The sequence below is a fragment of the Helianthus annuus genome, chromosome 17, assembly GCF_002127325.2.
Source record: "Helianthus annuus cultivar XRQ/B chromosome 17, HanXRQr2.0-SUNRISE, whole genome shotgun sequence".
Lineage (NCBI taxonomy): Eukaryota > Viridiplantae > Streptophyta > Magnoliopsida > Asterales > Asteraceae > Helianthus > Helianthus annuus.
In genome coordinates, this window is record NC_035449.2 from 14,927,712 (window position 1) to 14,953,978 (window position 26,267).

The 26,267-nt window shown below is 41.4% G+C and overlaps 2 protein-coding genes across 6 annotated transcripts; both read left to right on the plus strand.

Annotated features, from left to right (window-relative positions):
* The first annotated feature begins 2,063 nt into the window (after positions 1-2,063).
* On the plus strand, positions 2,064-6,178 carry LOC110920725 (putative late blight resistance protein homolog R1B-17). Of its 5 annotated transcripts, none has more exons than XM_022164926.2 (3): positions 2,064-4,892; positions 4,974-5,048; positions 5,855-6,177. In XM_022164926.2, exons 1-2 carry the CDS (start codon positions 3,943-3,945, stop codon positions 4,996-4,998), a joined length of 975 nt encoding a protein of 324 aa, XP_022020618.1. In that variant the 5' UTR covers positions 2,064-3,942; the 3' UTR covers positions 4,999-5,048; positions 5,855-6,177. The 5 variants fall into 5 exon arrangements, with proteins under 5 accessions (XP_022020618.1, XP_035842609.1, XP_022020616.1 ...); XM_035986716.1 differs by having other exon boundaries at positions 4,974-5,033; XM_022164924.2 differs by lacking the exon at positions 5,855-6,177 and adding an exon at positions 5,155-5,428.
* Positions 6,179-9,440: 3,262 nt separating this feature from the next.
* On the plus strand, positions 9,441-10,797 carry LOC110923752. The gene is made up of 2 exons (XM_022167813.1): positions 9,441-10,130; positions 10,201-10,797. The coding sequence occupies exons 1-2, from the start codon at positions 9,441-9,443 to the stop codon at positions 10,795-10,797; spliced, it is 1,287 nt and encodes a 428-aa protein (XP_022023505.1).
* Positions 10,798-26,267: the final 15,470 nt, after the last annotated feature.

Genomic DNA, 26,267 nt, shown 5'->3' on the forward strand with positions numbered 1-26,267 from the left:
TGGGTGTTGTCGGGTACACGGAGAAGAAGGGGGAGCTGTCGGCTGTGGTCGGAGCCACCTGCTCCTTGCCGGTTGTTTCGTCGGAGAGGGAAGGGAGGGGGATCGAAAGGGTGAGGAGCAGGGAGTATGTATTTGTCTGCAGTTGTATAGAGAGAGGGGGTGTTGAAGATGAACTCTGCATTTTTTTTGTCTGTGTTTGTTGAGTTTTAGATAAGGTGAGAGAGTGGATATGAGGGAAAGATGATTTAATTTTGAAGGTTTTCGATATGTTGAAACGGAGAAGAAGAGTGTAATTTCAGGTCCCTCATGTTTCACTTTTTTACATAAAAGGTCCCTCATTTCAGGTCCCTCAGGTTTTAACATCAAAAGTTAACTGGGTTGATGAGAAAGGACACCGCCTGTAACAGGTTGCAAACATAAAGGACATAGAGTGTAATTTTTAAACTTAAAGGACAGTGCCTGCAGAAACCCTGAAACATAAAGGACGAAAAGTGCAATTTTGCCTATAACTCCCGGGTCCCATTACACCCGACGTTTTTGTGCGTTATTTTCAAGAAAAATTGAGTTTGGCGTTTTTTAGAAAACGCTTGGAACGAGTTGACTGACCAATCATAAATCCCAACGGCTATATAACGGCTACTTATTTTTTTTAAACCTTTTACCTATATATATATATATATATATATATATATATATATATATATATATATATATATATATATATATAAAGTATAATGTACTTCAGGGCTTAACGTACATTAACGTACGCGACCAAAATAGAACGTGCGTAATTATTGTCCCATGCGTGATTATCACATTTTTTGATCAACTAACTTGCGTAATTATACTTCCATGCGTGATTATCTCCAAAAAACTGATCCCATGCGTGATTAACTACTCCCATGCGTGATTAACTGGCTCCCATGCGTGATTAACTGATCCATGCGTGATTTTTGCCCTGATCCGATGGTTACCGCGTCGCGTACATGAAGTACGATAAGGCTTTTTGTATGTTAACCTTTCCCTATATATATAATTCAAAATTAACCAAAACTCTCTCAAAAACACTACAATTTTATAAAAAAACTTGATGGATTCCCCTAGTTCTTCATCCATGGTAAATTTTTACTACAAAGAGTTTTTTGCGGATGACGATGATTCCACCGATGAGGAGGTTGAGCAGGAGGCGGTTACGAGTGCTTGTCAACTAGCAGTGAGATATGTTAAGCATTGTCGTCGGCCCCAACCAGAAAAAAATAAAAGAGGTTATATTGAACGAGACCGACGCGCGGCACACGATTGTTTGATGAAAGATTATTTTGATGAGGCGTCGACGTTTTCGAACCAAATGTTTAGGCGTCGTTTCCGAATGAGTAAGCAGTTGTTTCTACGCATAGTCGACGACTTGGAAGCCAACTACGATTATTTTAAAAAAAGCGGATGCGAGAGGGGCACTTGGATTTACCGGTATCCAAAAGTGTACGTCGGCGTTACGAATCCTTGCTTATGGAAACACAACCGACATCAACGACTAGTATCTAAAAATGGGCGAGAAAACAACGCGAGACACATTGGAGCATTTTTGTCGCGGTACAATTTCTATACTTTACTATAATGTTTACAATTTTTTTTTGAAGCTTATGTTTGTGTATGTTTTTTTATAAAGGTATTATTGATGTGTATGGTGCGCGTTATCTTAGAACGCCCACATGGGATGACCTTCAAAAGATCTACGAGGTACCACCTGAGCGTGAGGAAGAAACGGCGGATGAGGAAGACGAAGATGGCGAGGGTGACGAAAGCGAAGACAAAAACTAGTGTTTTTTTATTAATTTAATCGGATTTTAATTTTTTTATTTCTAGTATTGTATTTTTTTTAATTTAATGAAGTATTTAAAGTTTAAAAAAAATAAATAATTGTGAAATGATTGCATGAGCGTTATTGAAATAATGCCCCACTACGTCACTTTTGTAATAATGCCCCATACTGACTGGGATAACACGTGTCGAATAATGCCCTATGATAAATAAGGGCATTATTTTCTTTCACCGGTACACATGGGTCTAACTACCACTTAATCATTCGTTGACGTTGAAACTTGCCCTATCGAATTTGGGGATTTAACAAAACCCTAAATCGATCCACTCATTTCTAAATTTCAATTGATCTTCTTACATACGCACACACACACACTTTATTCAACGTTTTCCTATACGGATTCGACCGCCAATTCGCTGTTTTGATACACCAAACATGATTGACACTGATGTGGACTGTCTATTGGAGACCTTGAAGCACCTCATTGACTGCAATTATCCTTCATATATTTTCAAAAGTCCATGGATTCTTAAAGAGAGGGATCGGTTCAAGTTGCTGTACAAGGAGCTTACCTCTTTAAGAACGTTTCTTTCGTATTCCGAGGAGACTCGTTACACAGTCCCGAAAGTGAAAGTTTTGGTTATAAGGATCATAGATGTAGCAAGCAAGGTAGAAGATATGGTTGATTCATTTGTTTCTACTTTTGCAGTTAAGAATCCAAAAGATTTTAACCAAGATCCGTGTTTGGATCTTGACGACGTAATGCAAGAGATCCAAGTCATCAAAGGAGAGATGAAATTTGCAAATCATGAGGCGCTGAATGTCTTGAAAGATGAAGGAAGTTCATCAAGAGTGAATATTGCAGTACCTAAAGAAGATAAGGTTGTTGGGTTTGATGTTGAAACAAGAGAAATACTGGATACACTTGTTGGGGATCAAAAGAAACTAGACGTTATCTCCATTGTTGGGATGGGCGGCCTTGGGAAGACCACTCTGGCAAAGAGAGCTTATTATGATAGTTATGTAACATACCACTTTTATATTCGCGGTTGGGTTACGGTTTCTCAAACATATCAAAAGCTGGATTTGTTGTTGAGTCTTTGTAATTCTCTTTCAATCAAGCCTGGAGCTGGAGAAGAGAACATCGGAAAGTTGTGTGAATTGATTTACAAACGGTTAAAAGGTAAACGTTATCTTATTGTTATTGATGATATATGGAGTGCAGAGGCCTGGAATGAAATACGGATCTGTTTCCCTGATGACAATCTCGGAAGCAGAATTTTAGTAACTAGTCGGCTTATGAACGTTGCCTCAAACATCAAACCAGACAGCCCGATTCACAGGCTTCGTTTTTTAACAGTGGAGGAAAGCTGGGATCTATTGCAACAGAAAGTTTTTGCAGAGAATGGTACTTGCCCTGTAAATCTACAGGAAACTGGGAAGCAAATTGCTGAAAGATGCAGAGGACTGCCACTCGCGATTCTTGTAATATCCGGGCTTCTTGCAAAGTCTGAGAAATCAGTCGAATTCTGGTCGCAGGTTTTAGATAGTATGGGTTCGTATATTGTTAGTGATTCAGAACAATGCATGAACACGTTATCTTTAAGTTACAATCACCTGCCACAACACTTGAAATCATGCTTTCTTTATTTTGGAGCATTTAAGGAAGACTTTGAGATTGATGTTAGAAAGCTGATGTGGCTGTGGGTTGCAGAGGGTTTTGTAAAACCATGTACAGATAATGTAGCAGAGGAGTACTTGATAGATCTTATTGATAGAAGTCTGGTGATTGCTGACAAGAAAAGGTCAGATGGGGGCGTGAAAGTGTGCCGTGTGCATGATCTTTTGCATGATTGTGTTTAAAAAAATCCAAAGAAGAGAAATTTCTTTGCGAAATCAAAATCGAGCCATTTTTAGGGCTGGGTTTTTCTACCAACAAAACGGATCGCCGTTTATTCATCCATGCTTATGTGTTGGACTATGTTTTTTCAAAACCGTTTTCCCCTAGTATACGTTCTTTTCTGTATTTGAAATCGGGTCTCTCCTGTGGCTTCACAAAAGAAAATGTTTCGTTTATTTACTCAGCCTTCAAACACATTCGGGTGTTGGAACTTGTGTCAATTATGGCCCCATTCTTGCCAACTGAAATAGGGCAGTTAGTTCAGTTGAGATACTTATCGTTACGCACTCGAGAACTTGTTATCCCTGAATCAATATCAACCCTATGGAATCTACAAACCCTTGTAATTTACGAGATGTCATACCCGCTTGATTTTCAGTTTTGTAAAGATAGTAATATGACCAATTTGATGAATATATGCATTTGGCCATCTGTGAGATTACAGTACCCTGTGGCATTACCGAAAGTTCAAACCATTTCAAATCTCCATCTTCCTTTTGGGAGACAGCCCGTGTTGGATGTGACCCCAAACCTTAAAAGGTTAGCTTGTGTTGTGTTACAACAGCCGTACGGTTCGGTTCTGTTCCCTCCTTTAGACACTTTGGTCCATCTTGAAAAACTAAAAATAAATATTGAGGTTGATTATAGTCATCGGTTTCTCCCAAAGCAGGCAAGGTTCACTTGTTTGAATCGGTTACCTCATACGCTTAAGAAAGTGACATTTTCCAACTGTTACCTGCCATGGAAAGATTTATCGGAACTTGGGAGATTACCAAATCTCGAAATATTGAAATTATTGCGTGGCCATTGTCAAGGACCAAGATGGGATCCAAATGATGGGGAGTTTAAAAAGCTCAAGTTCTTGAAAATTCAGTCTCCTGAACTTGCAGAATGGAATATGTCGAGTGATCACTTTCCCGCCCTGGAAAAGTTAGTTATGGACGGTTGTAGGCGGCTTAAGGAGATCCCGATGTGCTTAGGTGAGATCCCAACCATGGGATTGATTGAGCTGAGGTGGCCTAGACGCTCAGCAGCTGAGTCAGCTAGACAGATTATTGAAGAGCAGCAGTGTCTTGGAAATGATTGGCTGAAGCTTGTTATCTTTGATCGTGAGAAAGAATTTACACGGCCTTTTGGGGGGAAGCCATTTCCTGAATTCTCTGCGCGTTATAGGTACGTACATGTTGAACTCATGAAAAATCTATGTTTACGCTTGCTGTTTTTTTTAAATAACATTATGGAGTTTGTGTTCAGTAATACCTCAGATGATTCAGAGTAACAGGATGATTCAACATAGGCAAAGGTCTGAATCAGGTGTTATTCTAGCATGTACGTCTATATTTTTAATTTATCTTTTCATCAAAAGTTATAAATAATTTCCCTAGTTTTTGACATTTTTATTTTTAATTTACCTTATTCACTTTTTTCATGTCAGACACTTTTCTCTCAATGACAATGACACCTTTATTTATCATCACCACTTGATCTTGACGACGTCGAGTTTAGAGGTTTGCTTCGGTTTTAAAACTGATGATGGCGATCATTTAGATTTACGTTTTGGTCTATATTCCTTATTTTTACAATGATTCTGTTTTTGTAAATTTTCATCTCTTTGACGTGTCATTGTCTTTTCTAAACGTTTGGATATCAGGTATTTGTGTTTTTGTCTTTTAAAAGAGTTATATTTAAATATGTGCATCAAACCGATTGCAACATTGAGTTAAACCTAAATAAATATGGTTTGCATCTACATCTAAATTTATTTTTAGATATGTTTTAAAATTTTAGCAACGAGTATATCAACAAATCAAATAACATATTTATCCTAATGAATACAAATCTTATTTACATATCTTCGTTTAACAACAGCAACAAAAATGAAGAAGAATAGATGTGTTAACTAATCAAACCGGCCAAACTGAAGCAGGTGGATCGGTTTGAGATCTAAGTTGTTCGGTTCATGGTTTGGTTTTCATAGTTTGACAATTTAATGGTTCGGACCGATTTTAAAGACAGAACCAACTTTGTAAACCGAACCAACTGTCTAACCTTTATTATTATATGTTTTTTTTTTTTTTACAATTTTCGAATGTGTTGTTGTGGTTGTGTAATAAACAATTTCATGGTTAATGCAGGTCTGTATATTATCGTTTTTTGCTCCCAAAAGCATCAACTTTATGAACCAACTGTTGTCTAATCTTTGCTTATTCTTAGACTCTCCGTAGTGGGCTAGCACCCCTTCCACATCACCGTCAAACCACTACATGGGGGTGTTAGCCCCTTCTTTGTTACCCACTAATGGGTGTGAAGGAGATGTGAGATGTGGTTCACAAGTTATCAACCAATTACTTCATTTTTATTTATTTTATTTTTCATTTATTTAATTTTTAGTTAAATACACATTTGGGGGTTTAGTTAATTAAAGTCTCGCTACCTACATGACGTGGCACAAACTTATTAATCGTTATTTACTTATCTTGCATTTATATTTCATTGGATTGTTCAACATATTTTGCTTAATGTGCCAAGTCTTGCATTTTTCACTACCTACGCTATATTGGTTTAATTTTGACAGAATGTTATTTCAAGGTTAGGTTTTGAACATTTAGGGGTGTTTCAGATCGCTTAAGAATGTTTATTATTGTACTAAAGTTAGAACTTAATAAGCAAACCAAACATCTCTTGTTAGTTGACTCTTTAATTCTTGGAGCTTAATGTTAGTGCAAGTAACTATGGGTTCTTTCTGTAAATAGTCAAGAGACTTTCTTTGCTTGATCCAACTAAGGAGAGAATACATGGATATATAGACAGAGACTACAACTTTCCTAGTGAGGAGGAGCATTATCTAGGACACTAGTACGTTAAATAAATATATAAAATATGCTAAAAATATATTGATATACTCTCATTAATACACTGCCTTAGTCGAAGCAGTAGGCGAGCGAATGTTGAGATTGGACTTGAACCGGTCATAAAGAAGACGTGACAATCCTTTTGTGAAAATATCTGCATATTGAAAATCGACAGTGAGGAAAACTAGGGGTGAGCATTTGGTACTTGGTACCAGTACCGAATTTCCCGTACTGATTTTTCCGGTACTAAATCGGTACTCACTTTTTGGAGTTTTCGGTACCTGTATTTTACCGAATTTTACCTCTAAATACCGGTATTATACCAAACATTTTCGATAGCGGTACCAGAAAATTCGGTACCAATACTAGTACCGAGCTCATCCCTAGAGAAAGCTGCTCCTTCTCCTGTCTTTATGATAAGAAAATAACAGATGGCTTCTTTACAACCACTTAATCACCTTGGAGGTCACTTGCATGTAGTAGTGATACTTCTCTTTATTTTATTCTCTTTTTTTTTTCGAACGGCCAACAAACTCAATCCCGAGTACTCTCGGGGCACCCACTGGACAAACGGAGTACTCCGAGAGTAACCCGAGTCCACCACCAATTCCGGGGAAAACCCGGTAACCCACCCGCCCGTAGGCACGACAGTGAAATTACCGGTAAAACCCGTTTGGCTCAAGGATCCAACCCAGGTTTCCCTGGGTTTCCTATCATTGCCCACCAATGCCTCACTCTGCACCAAGTGAGAGTCGAACGTGCATCTCTCAAAAGAAATGCAAACCCTCTACCACTTGATCTAGAGATCATTCACATTTTATTCTCTTTTTAGTTTGTTAAATTACCTTTTAAATTGAGATATTATTCACTCATCCTAGTTTGTTAATTGTTTGTAACTAGTTCGTGACCCGCATAATTACTCTCTTTAATTTCACGTTGATCACTTCTTCGATATTCTTTGGTGGTTAAAAATTGAATGTATTAGCTTGTTTTTCTGAACGTGCATATAAAATTACATCTCCAAAATGTAGTAGTCAATTTATGTGAGATTGTAGTTTACTAGTTTTAGTTATTCTTATAAAATATTTAATTTTCCTCTATACGTATGAACAAATATATACCTAATACCTATACAAGTGTCATTTTATTTAAAAATACCTGATACCTATACAAGTGTCATTTGGTAATCAAATTCTAAAGGGTGATTTGTGTAAACGTTTTCTAATCTCTTTGAGTTTTCGGAGTTATGCTTCATAATATTAAGTGCAGTGGTGGGCCTGGGATTCTTTTTTCATGGGGGCCAATTGAGGGGTTTAGCTTAACCAAATACCCACAATGGGGTTCAAGCACATTTTGTAAAATTAAAGTTGTACTTTGAAGCTGTTAGCATTTTTAGGACGTCACACACTCCATAATATTACACCACCTAAATGCCTACAATGGGGTTCAAACCCTCACATCGTTCCAACTGCAAACCCTCCTTGTGTAGTTGCAAACCCTTCTCGTCAAGTTGCATTTGAGAAATAGTTTAGCAAACTAAGAATTTGGGATGACGAATGGTGACGAAGAATGGAACTAAGCATTTGACCATGTGTTTGGCCAACTAAGAATTGAGAACAACACATCCCTAATTCTGAGGATGGGGATACCTACCTGACCTGAAGAGTTATACGTACCACATCCAGATGACGAGAACGTCAATGAATGCACCCACGGGTATTATCTTAGCCCCGTCCAATCCTGTACTGTCATATCAATTCTACACCCAAGTACCCTAGAACCAGCAAAACATTGGTGATGCCTACCCACAAGTATCATAAAACCATGGACCCCACCTTTTTACTCCAGCAACCAATCACACACACCCTAAGCAGCAAAGGTTTACCGCAAAACATAACCCGCATGACAAACCGCAGGGGCGGCGGCAGTGTTGCCTAGCGACTTCGAACCTTAATTGGGTTTGCCGCATGACACCCCTTCCCCCTTAAGCTATCCTCATCGACTATATCATATGATAAAATACCTCACAAAATACCTCATCCGTAGGATATGTACATGGAATATTATATGTTACTGAATTTGTTCTTAAACTAGTCTTATCCCCTGCGTTGCGGGGCGTAAAATCGTGCTATCAACGTTGCTGGGCGGGGGTTTAAAACCGTGATAAGTAGCAACCAAACGTTGACAACCAAAACCAAGACAAAACATAAAACAAAATCACGAATTTTTAACACCGAGTAACTCACGTGACGTAAAACATTGACGAAGTCGAATGTATACGAACACGTATTAAAAATCTAAGGGGGTAAAAAGAACCCCGATGGACAAAATGTGACCACCAAACAACATACTAAGTAGCAACCAAACGACGACCAAACCCGGGAAAAAGCGAAAACAAAAACGACTATAAAAAGTTAAGCTTATTTATAAAAAGTTAAACGACTATAAAATCATAAATATATTCGATTACTAAACTGTTCACAACAACCTACGCTAAATGTTATATTATAAAATTTTTTCTTGTAGCCAACAAGTTCTACAAAGTTTTGTGATGAATACGCTGCCAATAACTATAAGGGTGTACGGTGTGGGAGTCGGCAAAGGGCGGCAAACGGGTTTGCCGATCGGCAAACACCGCCGCCGACCCAATGCCAACGCGGCAAACAAAAGCAATCAGTGACAGCTTGCCGACTCGGGAACATTGAATTTTTGACCGTTGGTGAGTTTTCCAACGGTAATAATACCGTTCAAAGTAAAAAAAAAATTATTTTTTGTTTTAAAAATTACACTATAAATAAAAAATCAAATATGTTCATTCTCAACCACTGTTTAAAACTTTCAAATATTTTGAAAAATTACACTATAAAAGATGGAAGGTTCAAACAAGGGTGAAGGCAAGAAGAAAATGGTAGGGTCCGGTTCGAAGTCGAGGGCTCAAGATAAACGTGGTTCGGGTAGTACTAGTGTCCCGTTTCATCCGCACCTTGGGTTTGCGAATCAAACCCAACCTCCATTTTATTATAACCAACCCATGCATCAACCTTTCGGTTATGATACCCAACCCACCCAAAATTGGATGCAACACGGTCCGACGATGACTCGACCCGGTTATTATGAATACTCCCTAGAAGCGCAAAATGCCTTTGACCCGTTTGCTTTTCAAACCCCAATGTCACAATCACCGAGAGACGTACAACATGACTCCGATGAGGAGTTCGTGCAGGAAACCCAAGAACAAGAGTTAGATGATGATGATGAAGATGTTGCGGTTGAAGAAAATCCCGTGAACGAAAATGTAGCAGAACCGGAAAGAAAAGGAAAAGCCAAACGGGAAACTTGGACGCCTAGACAAGAAGAGGCGTTGGCAAAGGCTTTTGTTCATTGCACTTTGAATAAAAAGAAAGGCAATCAACAAAAGGCAGATGGGTTTTGGAAGAAAATTCTAAACCACTACAATTTAACGGTCGGAGGAAGTAACCGAACCCACCACCAAGTTCGGTCAAAATGGATGACGATGCAAACAAAAATTAACACATTCAACGGTCTTTATCATCAAGCGGTAATTTTTTTATACGGTTTATTTTTTAACGAAATATTTGGATTTAGTTGTTGATAATTTATTATTTTAGGATCGTTTACGTCCTAGCGGGAGTGACGATGCTTATGTAATGAAACAAGCGCTAAAGGATTACAAAAGCAAAGAAAAAATTGAATCCGCTCATGTTGCGGCTTGGGAGGTTCGTAGAACAAATCAAAAGTGGTCGCTGGTACCTTTGTTGAATGAAGAAAGCTCCGGTTCGGGTCTAAAAAGAAAGTCTTCGGATTCGGGAAATTATACACGAGGATCACCGAATGTCGAAATCTCGAGCGGATTCGGATTCGCTATTCCCGACATAAACGAGGATCCTTCACCACCACCAAGACGACAAACGAGAAAAGAGAAAAAGGACAAAGGGCCGTCTTCAAGAAACGAAGATCCAAGAGATGTAACACACAAATTCGAAGAGTACAAGGCCATGAAAAGAGAGATAATGGAAATTAAACTTATACGAGAAGAAAAATACTTGACCTTGGCGGATGAGCAACGAGAGGCGTTGCGACAAACATTGTTCGACAAGGACTTGGAGACGTATAATCGGCCTACCGACAATGTTCACCCTGCGATGTTGGAAATCACACTCGCTAGAAAACGTGAGATCGCAAAAAAAATATGGATGGCCTTGTGATTTTTAGTTTTTTTTTAAGTTAGATTTTACATATGTTTTATTTTTATTTAAGATGTAATGCTTTATTTTTAATTAAGATGTAATGCTTTATTTTTATTTTTAAAAAGTTTATGTTTTTTTCATTTTATCTTAAATATAAAAAAGAAAATAAAAAAAAAGTTTGCCACTCAGCAAGTGTTTAAACCATTGCCAACAATTTTCATCAAAGTTTAAACACTTTTGACTGATTGACATGGTGCGCTCTGATTGGTCGGTTTTTTGGTTTGCCACTCCAAAGTGTTTGACCACTCCTTACACCCTAATGTCTTTCCATGTATATTTTTATAAGTATGTTTATTATTATGGTAGAGGATCCTGTAAAAAGTGCTCAAAGTGTGAGAAGTGTATTATAACACTATATATAATACTGTATAACACCATATAAACACCGTATAACAATATGTAACACATATAATACCATATAACACTATGTAACACTATATATCATTATATAACAAATATAACACTATAGGTTGTCTGATAGCATGTCTATGATAGATGTATAGTGTTATATTTGTTATATAATGATATATAGTGTTACATAGTGTTATATGGTATTATATGGTGTTACATATTGTTATACGGTGTTTATATGGTGTTATATAGTATTATATATAGTGTTATAATACACTTCTCACACTTTGAACACTTTTTACACTATCCTTACCCTTATTATTATTATTATTATTATTATTATTATTATTATTATTATTATTATTATTATTATTATTATTATTATTATTATTATTATCATTATCATTATCATTATCATTATCATTATCATTATCATTATCATTATAACTATAATGTCTTTCCATGTTAGAAAAAGGCTCTAAAGACCTTTAACAAAAACAAATTTGTTGTCATACGGCGCTACGTAAACGCACTTTTTTCTACTCATGACACCACCAAAGGGTGTTGTGGCATGTTTCCAAAGGGCTTTAACCAATAATTTGTCTAATATTTTTTTACCGATCATTAGTGTTTTTCTACCTTTGACACACCCCCTCAAACCCTCAAGGCTCTCCCACCCCTTAGTCCCTATCCAGCCCTTCCCGTCACAGTGTTTGTGTCCCTTGTCGCATTGATGTGGCTGGTGAGGCTACCTTGTTAAGCACACACACATAGTCTTAGTAAAAAGTAAGCATCAACAATTTATTTATTTGAACCTAAATAAGCATCAACAATTTATTTATTTGAACATAAATAACCATAAACAATTTTATTCTTTGTAAAAAATAAAAATAAAGGGAAGATGAGTAACAGAAAAAGGCGGGAAATGGGAAAGTAAAGTGACCTACCAACCACTAATCATGTCACACCCCAACCGATGGCGGAATCATCAGGGCATGGCACTGAGCGAAACAGATTGTCCAGAAGTTTCCACAACAATCGTCATTACTATTTAGTTTAATTAATACGTCCCATACCGTATCCCAAATAATAAAACAAATTATTACAGATAACAACTAGTCAAATATTCTGTTCCGACAACTCAGATTCAAATATTGTTTAAATGCTTCTAGAGACTCGATATGCAAGATCTACAGACAACTATGCTCTAGACGCTTATTCTAAGCTCGCCTTCCTAGCAGATGAGCATCCTAATTGCCTGTCACATATGTTAAAATAAAGTCAATACATAAAATGTAAAGGTGAGCATACAAGTTTGATAATAGCATATAGAGTTCGAATAGTTTACGCATAACCAGCACGTACAAAGAAGAAAACGAAGCATGTTAATTATCGACATGGATCTATCGATACCAATGACTGCGGGTTGACTGTCCGAGACAGTTCGCAATACATGATTACCACCGTAATCCATGCAAGTAATTGTCCTTAACAACCCCCGTGTGAACGGGTGCTGAGTCCAAACTATAGTACTACGTCGTTAAGGCAGGTAGACAGCATTCCACGTGTAAACATAACAACAAGCATTCATTTAGTCACGTAATACATGCAGAACGGTTAGCGTTTAAATAATTGAGTAGTGTGTTCGATTCTGATTTTTTATAAGTAACGTATGTAACGCCCAAAAGTGCTAAAGCAAAAAGGGTTCGAGTATACTCACAGCGATTGATTGATGGATTGAAGGGAGCGCTTGAGAGTAGGGTTAGCCTGAATAGTTCGATAGCATAACGATGAGTAACGCGTTAAATGGAAACGAGTGATGATGGGTCGAACAGCCTGGTCGATCGAACTGTAGGTTCGATCGCACGGGTGTTCGTTCGGTTAGACAGTCCGTTCGGACAGCCTGTTCGATCGGCCGGTAGGCTCGATCGGTTGGACTTTTCGAGTGGATTGTTTCTTCCTTTGAGTAGGATGTGTTTGTGTACGATGGCTTGTCCTTTTGAGGCTTTCGTTGTAGTATTTGAGAACATTGAAGTGTTCTTACCTTTCAAGTCGATCGATCGAACGGCCTGTTCGATCGGCCGGCTTAACCGATCGGTTAGACACTTCAGTAGTAAGTCCTCAGCAGGATGTCACCTGATCGAACAGCATGTTCGATCGGGTGGCACTCCAATACATCGAACGAGTTGAAAATCGATTAAGTGTTGAAGCATAGTATCTCATGATCCGAAGAGTAATTCAACCCAACCCGTAGTTCGATCGAACAGCACTTCGTCCAATACTAGACTTCATGAAACTGTTAAAGTGTGGGGCCATGTGCTAGCCGATCGGCTGGCCTGGTCGATCGGCTGACATGTCCGATCGGTTGGGCTGTCCATTCGGACAGCCTGTTCGATCGGTCAGCATTCTGACCTGGTCGGCTTGTTCGTCTAACACTTGGCTGTTCTGATTGTTTGACGTTATATCGAGGTATTTTGACAACGAGCTGAACCATGGCACCTTCGTTCTTACTTGCTTCCCCTGCTCGGACAGGAATCACCCAAGTCCGGCCGGTGAACGGTTCGGAACAGTTGTTTAACGTTTAACCCGAAATCGGTGAACCTCGTAGATAGAATCCGAATCTTGAACCACACAACCATTAGAATGTTTAGTGAGTTAACTCAAGCTCCGTTTCTACCGGTTTGAAGGCATTGAGTGTAAAAGAGTTGAAAGAAAGTTGGAAATCCTTCTTTCAATCCTTTACACCATGTAAATGTTCAGATCTGTGATAGATCTTAGTTTGTTTATGTGGAAATCGGCTAGATCCAAGTGATTCTTGGTGGATTGAGGCCAAAACATGAAGTTCTTGAAGAACACCATGATGACATCATCCTAGAATACTTAGATCTTGGTGATTTCACGGTTAGAAATCAAGATTTGAAAGATAGAAAGGTGTAGGAGTGTGCATAGATCAAAATCGTACAAGATTTAGGATGAAATCTTACCGGGATTGAGAGAAATCTGAGAAATAGTGAAGAACACGAGCTGGTCGGTCAGAAGGTTTCCAAAAGTGGAAAGAATGACAATGACAGGCCTATTTATAGGCTTCCAAAAGGGGAAAGAGATGACCGATCGACCAGGCACCCCGATCGGACAGCCTGCTCGATCGGACAGTCCGTCCGATCGGCTGGGCTGTTCGATCGGCTGGGAGCCTGATCGATCTAGTTCGGTGCGACGATTTCTGATATTTCGATTTCGATTGAAGACGATACGAATACGATAGAGTTTCCTATTCAAATTACTTTTAGTCCCAACCACTATATCTACATACAAGCATCTATATTTCACACTATTATTTCGCTACCATTCATCATAATTCGATTTCGATTGAGTTCAATTGAGTTTCGAGTTTCGATTCGATTGATCACCACACATAACATAAAGTAAGCACGCACAGGTAACACGTAAAAGGCACACACACACGTAATATAATACCAAATTCGCATAATTCGAGTTTCGAGTTCGATGATTCGATTAGCTTGATTATTGATTGATTAATTTTTTCGCATTTTACTTTCTACTATTCACAGTCGTAAAGCGTTTCGCGTCGATTAACAGTCGATTACCTCGATTCTTTGATTAATAGCACTTACTCCACATAATACAAAACATAAAACATAGAATAGACTAATTACAGTCAAAGAAGTCAAACTTGACTTTGACTTTGACTTTGACATTCGGTAACACGGGGTGTTACAGCCTCCCCTTGTTTAGGGAATTTCGTCCCAAAATTAGGCTGAAAGCTGCACAGCACCGTGAATGATCTTACCAATTTCTCGCTTCAGATCTTTATTTAAACAACTGCGGGTACTTAGCCTTCATGTCGCTTTCGAGTTCCCAAGTAAACTCCGCGCCTCGTTTGCCTTCCCCTCGGACTTTCACGATAGGGATGCGCGAGCGTCTGAGTTGCTTGGTTTGGCGATCCATGATGTCGACATGCTTTTCCACGAAATGCAGCGTTTCGTTGACTTGAAGGTCGTCGAGAGGTACAATCAGATCATGATCAGCTAGGCACTTTCGGAGGTTTGACACATGGAAAGTCGGGTGGACGTTACTAAGTTCCTCCGGTAGTTCGAGTCTGTAGGCAACTTTGCTGATTCTTTCCAGAATCTTAAAAGGTCCAACATACCGAGGCGCTAGTTTTCCTTTCTTGCTGAATCTGACCACACCCTTCCAAGGTGATACCTTTAGGAGTACGTAGTCGCCAACGTCAAATTCAAGGGGCTTGCGTCTTCTATCGGCGTAACTTTTCTGTCTATCCCTGGCCTTCGACAAGTTGTCTCGAATCTGGAGGATTTTGCCAGTCGTCTCTTGTAGTAGCTCGGGACCAGTTAGTTGCGAATGACCGATCTCGTGCCGCACAATTGGCGATCGACATCTTCTTCCATATAAAGCCTCAAATGGTGCCATTTGTATGCTGGCATGATAGCTGTTGTTGTACGAGAATTCGACTAACGGTAGGTATTTGTTCCAACTACCACCGAAGTCTATGACACACGCGCGGAGCATGTCTTCAAGAGTACGGATCGTTCTTTCAGTCTGTCCGTCGGTTTGAGGATGGAATGCGGTACTCAGGTTAAGCGTCGTACCAAGAGCTGCTTGAAACGTTTCCCACAATCGCGAAGTAAACCGAGCATCACGGTCCGAAATGATGTCACGAGGCGTACCATGATTACAAATGATCTCGTCAGTGTAGATTCGGGCTAGTCGTTCTACCTTGTCGTATTGGCAAAAAGTGGGCAGATTTGGTCAGACGATCAACTATAACCCAAATGCTGTCGTGACCTGATGGCGTGGGCGGAAGTTTGGTTATGAAATCCATAGCTATACTCTCCCACTTCCATATGGGGATTGGAGGTTGTTCGAGTAAGCCAGAAGGTCGTTGATGTTCAGCCTTAACTCTCGCACAAGTTAGGCAACTTCCAACATAAAGAGCAATATCCCGTCTCATGCCCGGCCACCAGTACTTATAGCGAAGATCCTGGTACATTTTATCGGCACCGGGATGAATTGAATATCGGGATTTGTGGGCTTCGTCCATTATAATCTTTCGCAAATCGGTCCGCTTAGGGATCCAAATTCGGTCCAGATAATAGAATATCCCATTTGCTTTGCTTACCAACTGAGCTCCATCGGGATAGATCCTCTCTTTCTTCAGAGTGCGTTCATTAAAGCAAGCAAGTTGGGCTTCGCGGATGAGGGTTTCGAGATCATGCTGGGCTTGGGTATTGCGAATACTGAGCAAATAACTCCGTCTGCTGAGCGCGTCAGCAACAACATTTGCTTTCCCTGGGTGGTAACGAATCTCACAGTCGTAATCGTGAAGAAGTTCTACCCATCGGCGTTGACGCATGTTAAGTTCTCTCTGGTTGAAGATGTGTTGTAAACTCCTGTGATCGGTGAAGATCGTACACTTGGTACCATACAGGTAGTGTCGCCAAATCTTCAATGCAAAAACAACTGCGCCTAGCTCGAGATCATGGGTTGTATAGTTCTTCTCGTGGATTTTGAGCTGACGAGATGCGTAAGCTATAACCTTGTCCCGTTGCATGAGAACACAGCCAAGACCAAGGTTGGAAGCATCACAATAGACAATGAAATCGTTGTTTCCGTCGGGCAACGTGAGAATAGGAGCATTGCAAAGCATATGCTTGAGGGTTTGGAAAGCAGACTCTTGTTCGGTTCCCCAAACAAAAGGCTTGTCTTTATGAGTAAGGGAGGTAAGCGACACCGCGATCTTAGAGAATCCTTCGATAAATCGTCGATAATAGCCCGCTAGTCCGAGAAAAGAACGAACTTCAGACGGGTTCTTAGGCGTAATCCAGCTCTTAACTGCTTCAATCTTCGCGGGATCGACATGAATACCTTGACTATTAACGATGTGACCCAGAAACTGAACCTCCTCTAGCCAGAATTCGCACTTGGAGAACTTGGCATAGAGTTGATTCCCCTGAAGTAACTCGAGAACCAAACGTAGATGTTGTGCGTGTTCGGCCTTCGACTTGGAATAGATCAAGACATCGTCGATGAACACGATGACGAAACGGTCTAGAAATGGCTTACACACGCGATTCATCAGATCCATGAAAACCGCGGGTGCTGTCACACCCCCAAAATCCCACATGCGGAGTACCACCGCTTGGAGGCGTGACATGACCAGGATCAAGCCACCAATCATATTGAACATGTAAGTAAATAGTAAAAGTTATCCATCAATACGAGAGGTGTTTATCAAAACCAACATAAGTAGATGTAGCGGAAGCATTAATGTATAAAACCCAACATAAGTATTAACGTATGAAATGTCATAAGTGTTTAATAAGCAATCACGATCCATTTGCCCACAACGACCTGCTCCTCCTTGTGCAAGCTCCATTAGTACCTAAGGTCCTACAAGGCATGCAGCAGAGAGTCAACAACTAGTTGAGCGAGTTCACAGAAAGTAAGTTCAGTAATAGTAATGGTATAGTACGCATTGCGTTCGTTCATTTAATCATGTATCGTATTAGTTCGTATCGCAGCCCTCTAGGCATGTATGCGAAGATTAGGGAAAGTTCTCAAGTATTCTAGACTATGTATATTTGTATCGCTGGCCACCCTGGCATGTGTGCGAAGTTTAGTATGTATAGTTCGCAGCCTTCCTGAGGCATGTGTGCGAAGATTAGTCATAATATCGCAGCCAACCCCTGGCGTGTGTGCGAAGATCAGTTCAAGTATGTATACTAGTCTAGCCGTATCTTATCATTTACCATCATTAGATTCCATTAACTAAGTACGCACGAAATAATCATCCAATCCCATTCCCACCCTGGGAACCCCATGCCTTGGCTGTGTGAACTCACCTTGGTTTGCTCGGCAGATACACAAAAAGGTTCCTTGAACTAAAGTGGTCAATCTCGTCCTAACAGGGTTACCACACAAGTCAGGTTTTGACTCAAGTAATGCACGTATGAATCACAGCAAACACGCATCGCACGTTAGCAGTCAAGAGCATAACATAATCATACTTGTGCGTTCTAAAATCTAAGCCCAATTGTACCCGGCCCAAAACAATCCAATATTCTTCTCGGCCCAAAAAGATCAAACAGTCCAATAAAGATCAGATAACAATTTCCAAGTATTCGGCCCAAACAGTTGGGCTTGTAACAGTAAAAGTCCAATAGCAACATAGTCAGTCTCGAGTCGAGACTATCGGTCTCGAGTTATGCTGGTGTCGAGATCTCGAGTCGCAACGAATGAGATCTCGAGTCGCAACAGGGGTGTTCTCGAGTCGCAACAGAGCGGGTCTCGGTTTGTCATGGTCCAGTCGAGACTGTTCGGTCTCGAGTCGCAACTGGACTCGCAATGCCGGTCTCGGGTTATCATGCTCAGGTCAAGATCACACGGTCTCGACTCGCAACCGTGTCGAGACTATCAAATTGTAACAGATTTCCTGATTTCATGCAGATCGGTTACACTTTTAGTAATTTCCAAATTTACAGCTAATCAATTAACACCAACAGTTTCACAACATCCTAATTCTTGATCAATCAGGTAATTATAACACAAATTCGTATGAACCCTAATCTGATTCAACATGAACAATAACATAATGATTCAAACAAGCTTTGTGACATGTAATTCATACAAACTCTAATCTTAGTTCAAGAACACAACTTAATAACATTCAATCAGATTAAACATAATGATTCCCTTACCGATCAATACTACAATTCGGATCTATAGAATAACATCCAAAGAGCATATTTCAAAGCACACGTATGAACCGATTACATGTATCCATTTAGTTCTCATACAACATGAACGATAACAATAGTTTAACAAGCATCAACAATCGGTTCTAGCTTATCATTATAAATACATTCTAACATGGAATCGTAACATCAATCAACACGAAATCATAAAACAAGACACTAACCGAAAGATAGAGGGTTTCGAAGGAACAAGGGGGCTTCGAGAGAGAGGGCTGCCTTCGGTTCCGAGAGAGAGAGAGAGTTTGTGTGTGCTTGGTTGCCAAAGTTGTGAAAACTAAACCCTAAGAGATGTGTGTATTCATATACGTGTGGAAAGAGATGTGGGCCGAAACCCCACATGGGCCACCTAGTGGTCTCGAGTCGGACATATGTGTGTGGGCCGAAGAATGTTTTATGAAAACAACTAAGTGTTCGGTCCAAGTAACTTATACACGTTCACATGAAATCACATAACACGTAACACGTATCATTTATTCACTCAATATAATTCACGTAATCACAATGTTTTAAACAGTTACACGTAATATAAGAGACGGTAAAGTACGAGTTGTCACATTATCCCCAACTTAAAAGAAATTTCCTCCCGAAATTTGGTATGCACTCACTGAGGAAGCTAGGTAAATTGTATCATTCACTGGTTTTCCTGGGGTGTCACATCCTCCCCCCGTTGATCTGGAATTTCGTCCCGAAATTCCGCAGTAGTAGCTTCAGCCTCAGTAGTGGTTGCATTGGTTCCGAATAACTGGGGGTACTTTTCTGTCATCCTGTCTTCGCGTTCCCAGGTGTACTCTGGGCCACGTCTGGAGTTCCAACGAACTCGGACAAGAGGGATTCTCTTGTTTTTTAGGACCTTCACATCCCGGTCCGTAATTTCAACTGGCTCCTCGACAAACTGCAACCGCTCGTCGATAGTGAGTTCCTTAAAAGGAACTATGAGGGTCTCATCTGACAGGCACTTCTTCAGATTTGACACGTGAAATAAATTGTGAACTGCACCGAGTTCAGCTGGTAGGTTTAGCTTGTAGGCCACTTTGCCTATTTTCTCAATAATCTCGAACGGTACGACATACCGCAGATTTAGTTTGCCCCGTTTGCCAAAACGAACCACACCCTTCCAGGGTGAGACTTTTAATAAAACCCGGTCCCCGACCTGAAATTCCAAAGGCTTCCTACTCTTGTCCGCGTAGGCTTTCTGACGGTCGCGTGCTGCCGCCATGCGTTGTCGTATCTCTGCAATCTTTTCTGTGGCGTCCACTACAATCTCTGGACCCGTAATCTGACTATCCCCCACCTCCGCCCAACAGAGAGGTGACCGGCATTTACATTCGTACAATGCCTCGAATGGAGCGGCTTGTATGCTGGTGTGATAACTGTTATTATATGAGAACTCCACCAAAGGGAGATGTTTTTCCCTGCCGTTGCCGAAATCAATAACGCATGCCCTAAGCATGTCTTCAAGAGTTTGGATCGTTCGCTCAGACTGCCCATCCGTCTGAGGATGATATGCTGTGCTCATGTCTAACCGTGAGCCGAAAGATTTGTGCATCGCTTGCCATAGTTCTGATGTGAATCGTGCATCCCGATCCGAAATGATGGAAGTGGGCACCCCGTGCCTCGAAACAACTTCTTTAAGGTAGATGTCTGCGAGAGTGGAGAACTTATCCGTTTCCTTTATAGCTAGGAAGTGTGCAGACTTGGTGAGTCGATCCACGATCACCCATATGGTATCATTTCCCCGCTGGGATCTAGGTAGGCCTGTAACGAAATCCATGGAAATTTCTTCCCATTTCCATTGCGGTATCTTAGGTTGTTGAAGTAGGCCCGCTGGTTTCTGGTATTCAACCTTGACTCTCGCACAGGTCAAGCATTTGCTGACATAGGTAGCGATGTGGGCCTTCATGCTAGGCCACCAATAAGTAGTTCTGATGTCGTGGTACATCTTGTCCGACCCTGGATGTACCAAGTAGCGAGACTTGTGTGCTTCGTCCATCACAAGTTCGCGTAGACCGCCATAAAGTGGGACCCAAATACGCCCCGTTACATAGTAGGCGCCGTCTGCCTTCTGTTCTAATCGCTGCCGTGAGCCGCGTAGGGCTTCAGCCCTGACGTTTTCGGGTTTCAATGCTTCTACCTGAGCATCTCGTATCTGTGCAGGAAGGCTAGACTGAATCGTAAGCTGTAGCGCTCGCACGCGCCAAGGTAAAGTGTCTTTCCGACTGAGAGCGTCAGCCACAACATTGGCTTTGCCTGGATGGTACTTGATGGCGCATTCGTAATCGTTAAGTAGTTCAACCCATCGTCGTTGACGCATGTTCAATTCCTTCTGCCTGAAGATATGCTCGAGACTCCTGTGATCGGTGTAAATTGTGCACTTGGTACCGTACAGGTAGTGTCGCCATATCTTGAGCGCGAAAACAACAGCTCCCAGCTCTAAATCGTGCGTCGTATAGTTTCGTTCATGAACCTTTAGTTGACGAGAAGCATAGGCAATAACTTTATCTCGTTGCATCAATACACAACCCAGACCCTGTATTGATGCGTCACAATATACTACAAAGTCATCCGTGCCCTCTGGCAATGAGAGAATAGGTGCGCTGCAAAGCCTATCCTTTAAGTACTGAAAAGCAGTTTCCTGCGTATTACCCCACCTGTAAACGATACCCTTCTGCGTCAGTAATGTGAGCGGATGAGCGATCTTTGAAAAGTCTTTGATGAACCACCGATAATAACCTGCCAAACCCAAGAATTGGCGTATTTCTGTCGGTGTACGCGGTGTTGGCCAATTCCTGATCGAATCTACCTTGGATGGATCGACATGGATCCCATCCCTGTTCACCACATGGCCTAAGAAGTGGACTTCACGAAGCCAGAAGTCGCATTTAGAAAACTTGGCGTACAGCTGCTCTTTTCGAAGGAGATCCAATATCAGGCGTAGGTGCTGCTCGTGCTCCTCCTGACTCTTGGAGTAAATCAGAATGTCGTCGATGAAAACAATGACGAACTTGTCAAGATAGGGTTTGCACACCCTGTTCATAAGGTCCATAAATACGACAGGTGCATTCGTTAGCCCGAACGGCATGACAAGAAACTCGTAGTGGCCATAACGAGTTCTGAATGCGGTTTTGGAGACGTCCTCCTCCCGGACTCTCAGTTGATGATAACCAGACCTCAAGTCTATCTTGGAATAGTAACACGACCCTTGCAACTGGTCGAATAAGTCATCTATGCGTGGAAGAGGATAACGGTTCTTCACCGTCACCTTGTTGAGTTCCCTGTAATCTATACACATCCTGAAGGTACCGTCCTTCTTTTTCACAAATAATACTGGAGCTCCCCATGGCGAAGAGCTTGGACGAATGAAGCCCTTTTCCAAGAGCTCTTGTAGCTGCTTTGACAGTTCCTCCAATTCGGATGGAGCTAGACGATATGGTGCGCGAGCTATGGGTGCTGCTCCTGGAGCGAGCTCGATCTGAAATTCGACCTGACGGTGAGGCGGTAATCCAGGTAAATCTTCAGGAAACACCTGAGGGTAGTCACGTACGACTGGAATGTCTTCCAATTTCTTTTCCTTCACTGATGCGTCTGTAACGAGTGCCAAGATTGCGGTGTGACCCTTCCGCAGACATTTCTGAGCCTTCAAGAAAGAGATGATGCCGACCACTGCACCACTCTTGTCACCTTGAACTTCGAGAGGTTCTCGACCAGAACGTGGAATACGAATGATCTTCTCACTGCATAAGATCTCTGCCTGATATTGGGACAACCAATCCATCCCAATGACGATATCGAAGCTTCCCAAGACTAAGGAATAAGGTCGATCGAGAATGTTTGACCGGCTAAGACGATACTACAACCCCTGACTATCTGCGTGGCTTCTAAACTCTTACCATTAGCTAGTTCTACGACGTGTTTGGTGTTTAGAGGTGTTGGTGCACGTTTTAACAATTTACTGGCTTTCACAGAAATATAACTTGTATCCGCACCCGAATCAAATAAAACAGTAACATAAATATCGTCAAGGAGAAACTTACCCATAACCACATTGGGATCGTTCATTGCATCTCCTCGTCCTAACACGAAAGCTCGACCCCTTGCCTCGTTGCCATTGTTGTTGTTGTTCCCACCGTTGTTGTGCCCGTTGCCCTGGTTATCGTTGTTGTTGCGGTTCTGGTGCTGGTTCAACTGAGGGCAATCGCGTTTGTAATGACCTTCAGCCCCACACTGGAAACATCCCCGGTTTCCACGTTGTGGCTGCTGCTGCTGTGGGTTCTGAGGAGCTGGTGGTGGAAGTTGCTGGTTCTGATTAGCTGGCCGTGAGCTTCTACAATCCTTAGCCTCATGACCCATCTTGAGGCATCTTTGACAACGTTCCCTGCGACATCTTCCACTGTGGTGTTTGTTGCACCTACTACACCATGGGTGAGTTCCCCGATATCCACCCTGTCCCTGACTACCTGATGATTGCTGATTCGGACTCTGGTAGTCGTTGGTTCTACGCTGCTGTGTTTGGGACTGAACAGAAACTGATCCCTTGCTGGAATCCCCCTCCCATTTCCTCTTGTTGTCACTGGGAGTAGCAGAAGTAGTGACAGCAGTAGTGGTAGCACTGATGCGTTTTGGCAGCTTGTTCTGATCCACCGCCTGATCCGTAAGGCGATGAGCAAGACGCTGAATGTCTTGGATGTTGTCGAGGTTTGCCGATGTAACATGGCTCTGAATCTCTGAGGCTAGACCCTTGAGGTACAATTCGATACGCTTGATTTGAGGGTCCACCATGGTTGGACACAAGATGGCCAGTTCGTTCGATCGTTTCGTGTAGGCTTCAATTTCTGACCCCGTCATTTTCAAGTGGTAGAACTCATCTTCCAACTTGTAGATGTCATCCCGCGTGCAGTATTCTCGTTTGATGAGTTCCTTGAAGTCGTTCCAGGGTGTGGCGTTAGCAGCTGCCAACCCTAAGATCTGTACTTGCGCGTTCCACCAGGTGAGCGCAATCCCTTCCAACGTGCCCGTGGCATACTTGACCCTGCGAGCCTCAGGGCATTCGCACATTTCAAACACTGACTCTAGCTTCTCAAACCAGTGGAGGAGTCCCACTGCCCCCTCTGTGCCGCTGAAAGTACTTGGACGACAGTCCATGAAGTTCTTGAAAGTGCAGACAGGTTGCTGCGCGTGTTGACCTATTGTGTACGAATAGGATAAGGTTTAAATACAAGGGCTAGTCTAGGAGTGTAGGATCTAAAGATCCTAGTGTGAGTTATGACTACAGGATATACTACCTGCTTGAGCAGCTGCAAGTGCCGCAGCAACTTGAGCTTGAACGAGAGCCTCTAGCTGGGCTTGAGTCATGTTAATTCGTCCAGACATGATCTTCATAGTAAAAGTAACGTAAGTGAGAGTGGTTCGCGAGTAGGGCGATGACAGAAAAGCGTAAGCACGTAGGTATTCTCATGTAATAAGGTCATGTGTATCTAAGCGTAATGCGAGCAAAGTTCTATATAGTTCTAGCATGCAGGTAATAAACATAAACCTTATTACCTAGGATGTCGAGTCTTGCACGTGGAGCGAAGCGTCGTTGTGGATCGTTGAGAGCATTGTTCTGGTTATAGTCTGGTTTTAATAAAAACGTTTTCCCATATTAAAACCGAGTTCTCTATAACCAATGGCTCTGATACCAATCTGTCACACCCCCAAAATCCCACACGTGGAGTACCACCGCTTGGAGGCGTGACATGACCAGGATCAAGCCACCAATCATATTGAACATGTAATTAAATAGTAAAAGTTATCCATCAATACGAGAGGTGTTTATCAAAACCAACATAAGTAGATGTAGCGGAAGCATTAATGTATAAAACCCAACATAAGTATTAACGTATGAAATGTCATAAGTGTTTAATAAGCAATCACGATCCATTTGCCCACAACGACCTGCTCCTCCTTGTGCAATCTCCATTAGTACCTAAGGTCCTGCAAGGCATGCAGCAGAGAGTCAACAACTAGTTGAGCGAGTTCACAGAAAGTAAGTTCAGTAATAGTAATGGTATAGTAAGCATTGCGTTCGTTCATTTAATCATGTATCGTATTAGTTCGTATCGCAGCCCTCTAGGCATGTATGCGAAGATTAGGGAAAGTTCTCAAGTATTCTAGACTATGTATATTTGTATCGCTGGCCACCCTGGCATGTGTGCGAAGATTAGTCATAATATCGCAGCCAACCCCTGGCGTGTGTGCGAAGATCAGTTCAAGTAGGTATACTAGTCTAGCCGTATCTTATCATTTACCATCCTCACCCTGAGGACCATATCATTAGATTCCATTAACTAAGTACGCACGAAATAATCATCCAATCCCATTCCCACCCTGGGAACCCCATGCCTTGGCTGTGTGAACTCACCTTGGTTTGCTCGGCAGATACACAAAAAGGTTCCTTGAACTAAAGTGGTCAATCTCGTCCTAACAGGGTTACCACACAAGTCAAGTTTTGACTCAAGTAATGCACGTATGAATCACAGCAAACACGCATCGCACGTTAGCAGTCAAGAGCATAACATAATCATACTTGTGCGTTCTAAAATCTAAGCCCAATTGTACCCGGCCCAAAACAATCCAATATTCTTCTCGGCCCAAAAAGATCAAACAGTCCAATAAAGATCAGATAACAATTTCCAAGTATTCGGCCCAAACAGTTGGGCTTGTAACAGTAAAAGTCCAATAGCAACATAGTCAGTCTCGAGTCGAGACTATCGGTCTCGAGTTATGCTGGTGTCGAGATCTCGAGTCGCAACAGGGGTGTTCTCGAGTCGCAACAGAGCGGGTCTCGGTTTGTCATGGTCCAGTCGAGACTGTTCGGTCTCGAGTCGCAACTGGACTCGCAATGCCGGTCTCGGGTTATCATGCTCAGGTCAAGATCACACGGTCTCGACTCACAACCGTGTCGAGACTATCAAATTGTAACAAATTTCCTGATTTCATGCAGATCGGTTACACTTTTAGTAATTTCCAAGTTTACAGCTAATCAATTAACACCAACAGTTTCACAACATCCTAATTCTCGATGAATCAGGTAATTATAACACAAATTCGTATGAACCCTAATCTGATTCAACATGAACAATAACATAATGATTCAAACAAGCTTTGTGACATGTAATTCATACAAACTCTAATCTTAGTTCAAGAACACAACTTAATAACATTCAATCAGATTAAACATAATGATTCCCTTACCGATCAATACTACAATTCGGATCTATAGAATAACATCCAAAGAGCATATTTCAA

Excerpts from the sequence above, each read along its gene's own strand:
- LOC110920725 (XM_022164924.2), top strand. The coding sequence starts at position 2,255 with ATGATTGACACTGATGTGGACTGTCTATTGGAGACCTTGAAGCACCTC.
- LOC110923752 (XM_022167813.1), top strand. The coding sequence starts at position 9,441 with ATGGAAGGTTCAAACAAGGGTGAAGGCAAGAAGAAAATGGTAGGGTCC. Across the intron at positions 10,131-10,200 it reads ACGGTCTTTATCATCAAGCG|GATCGTTTACGTCCTAGCGG; the intron begins GTAATTTTTTTA and ends TTATTATTTTAG.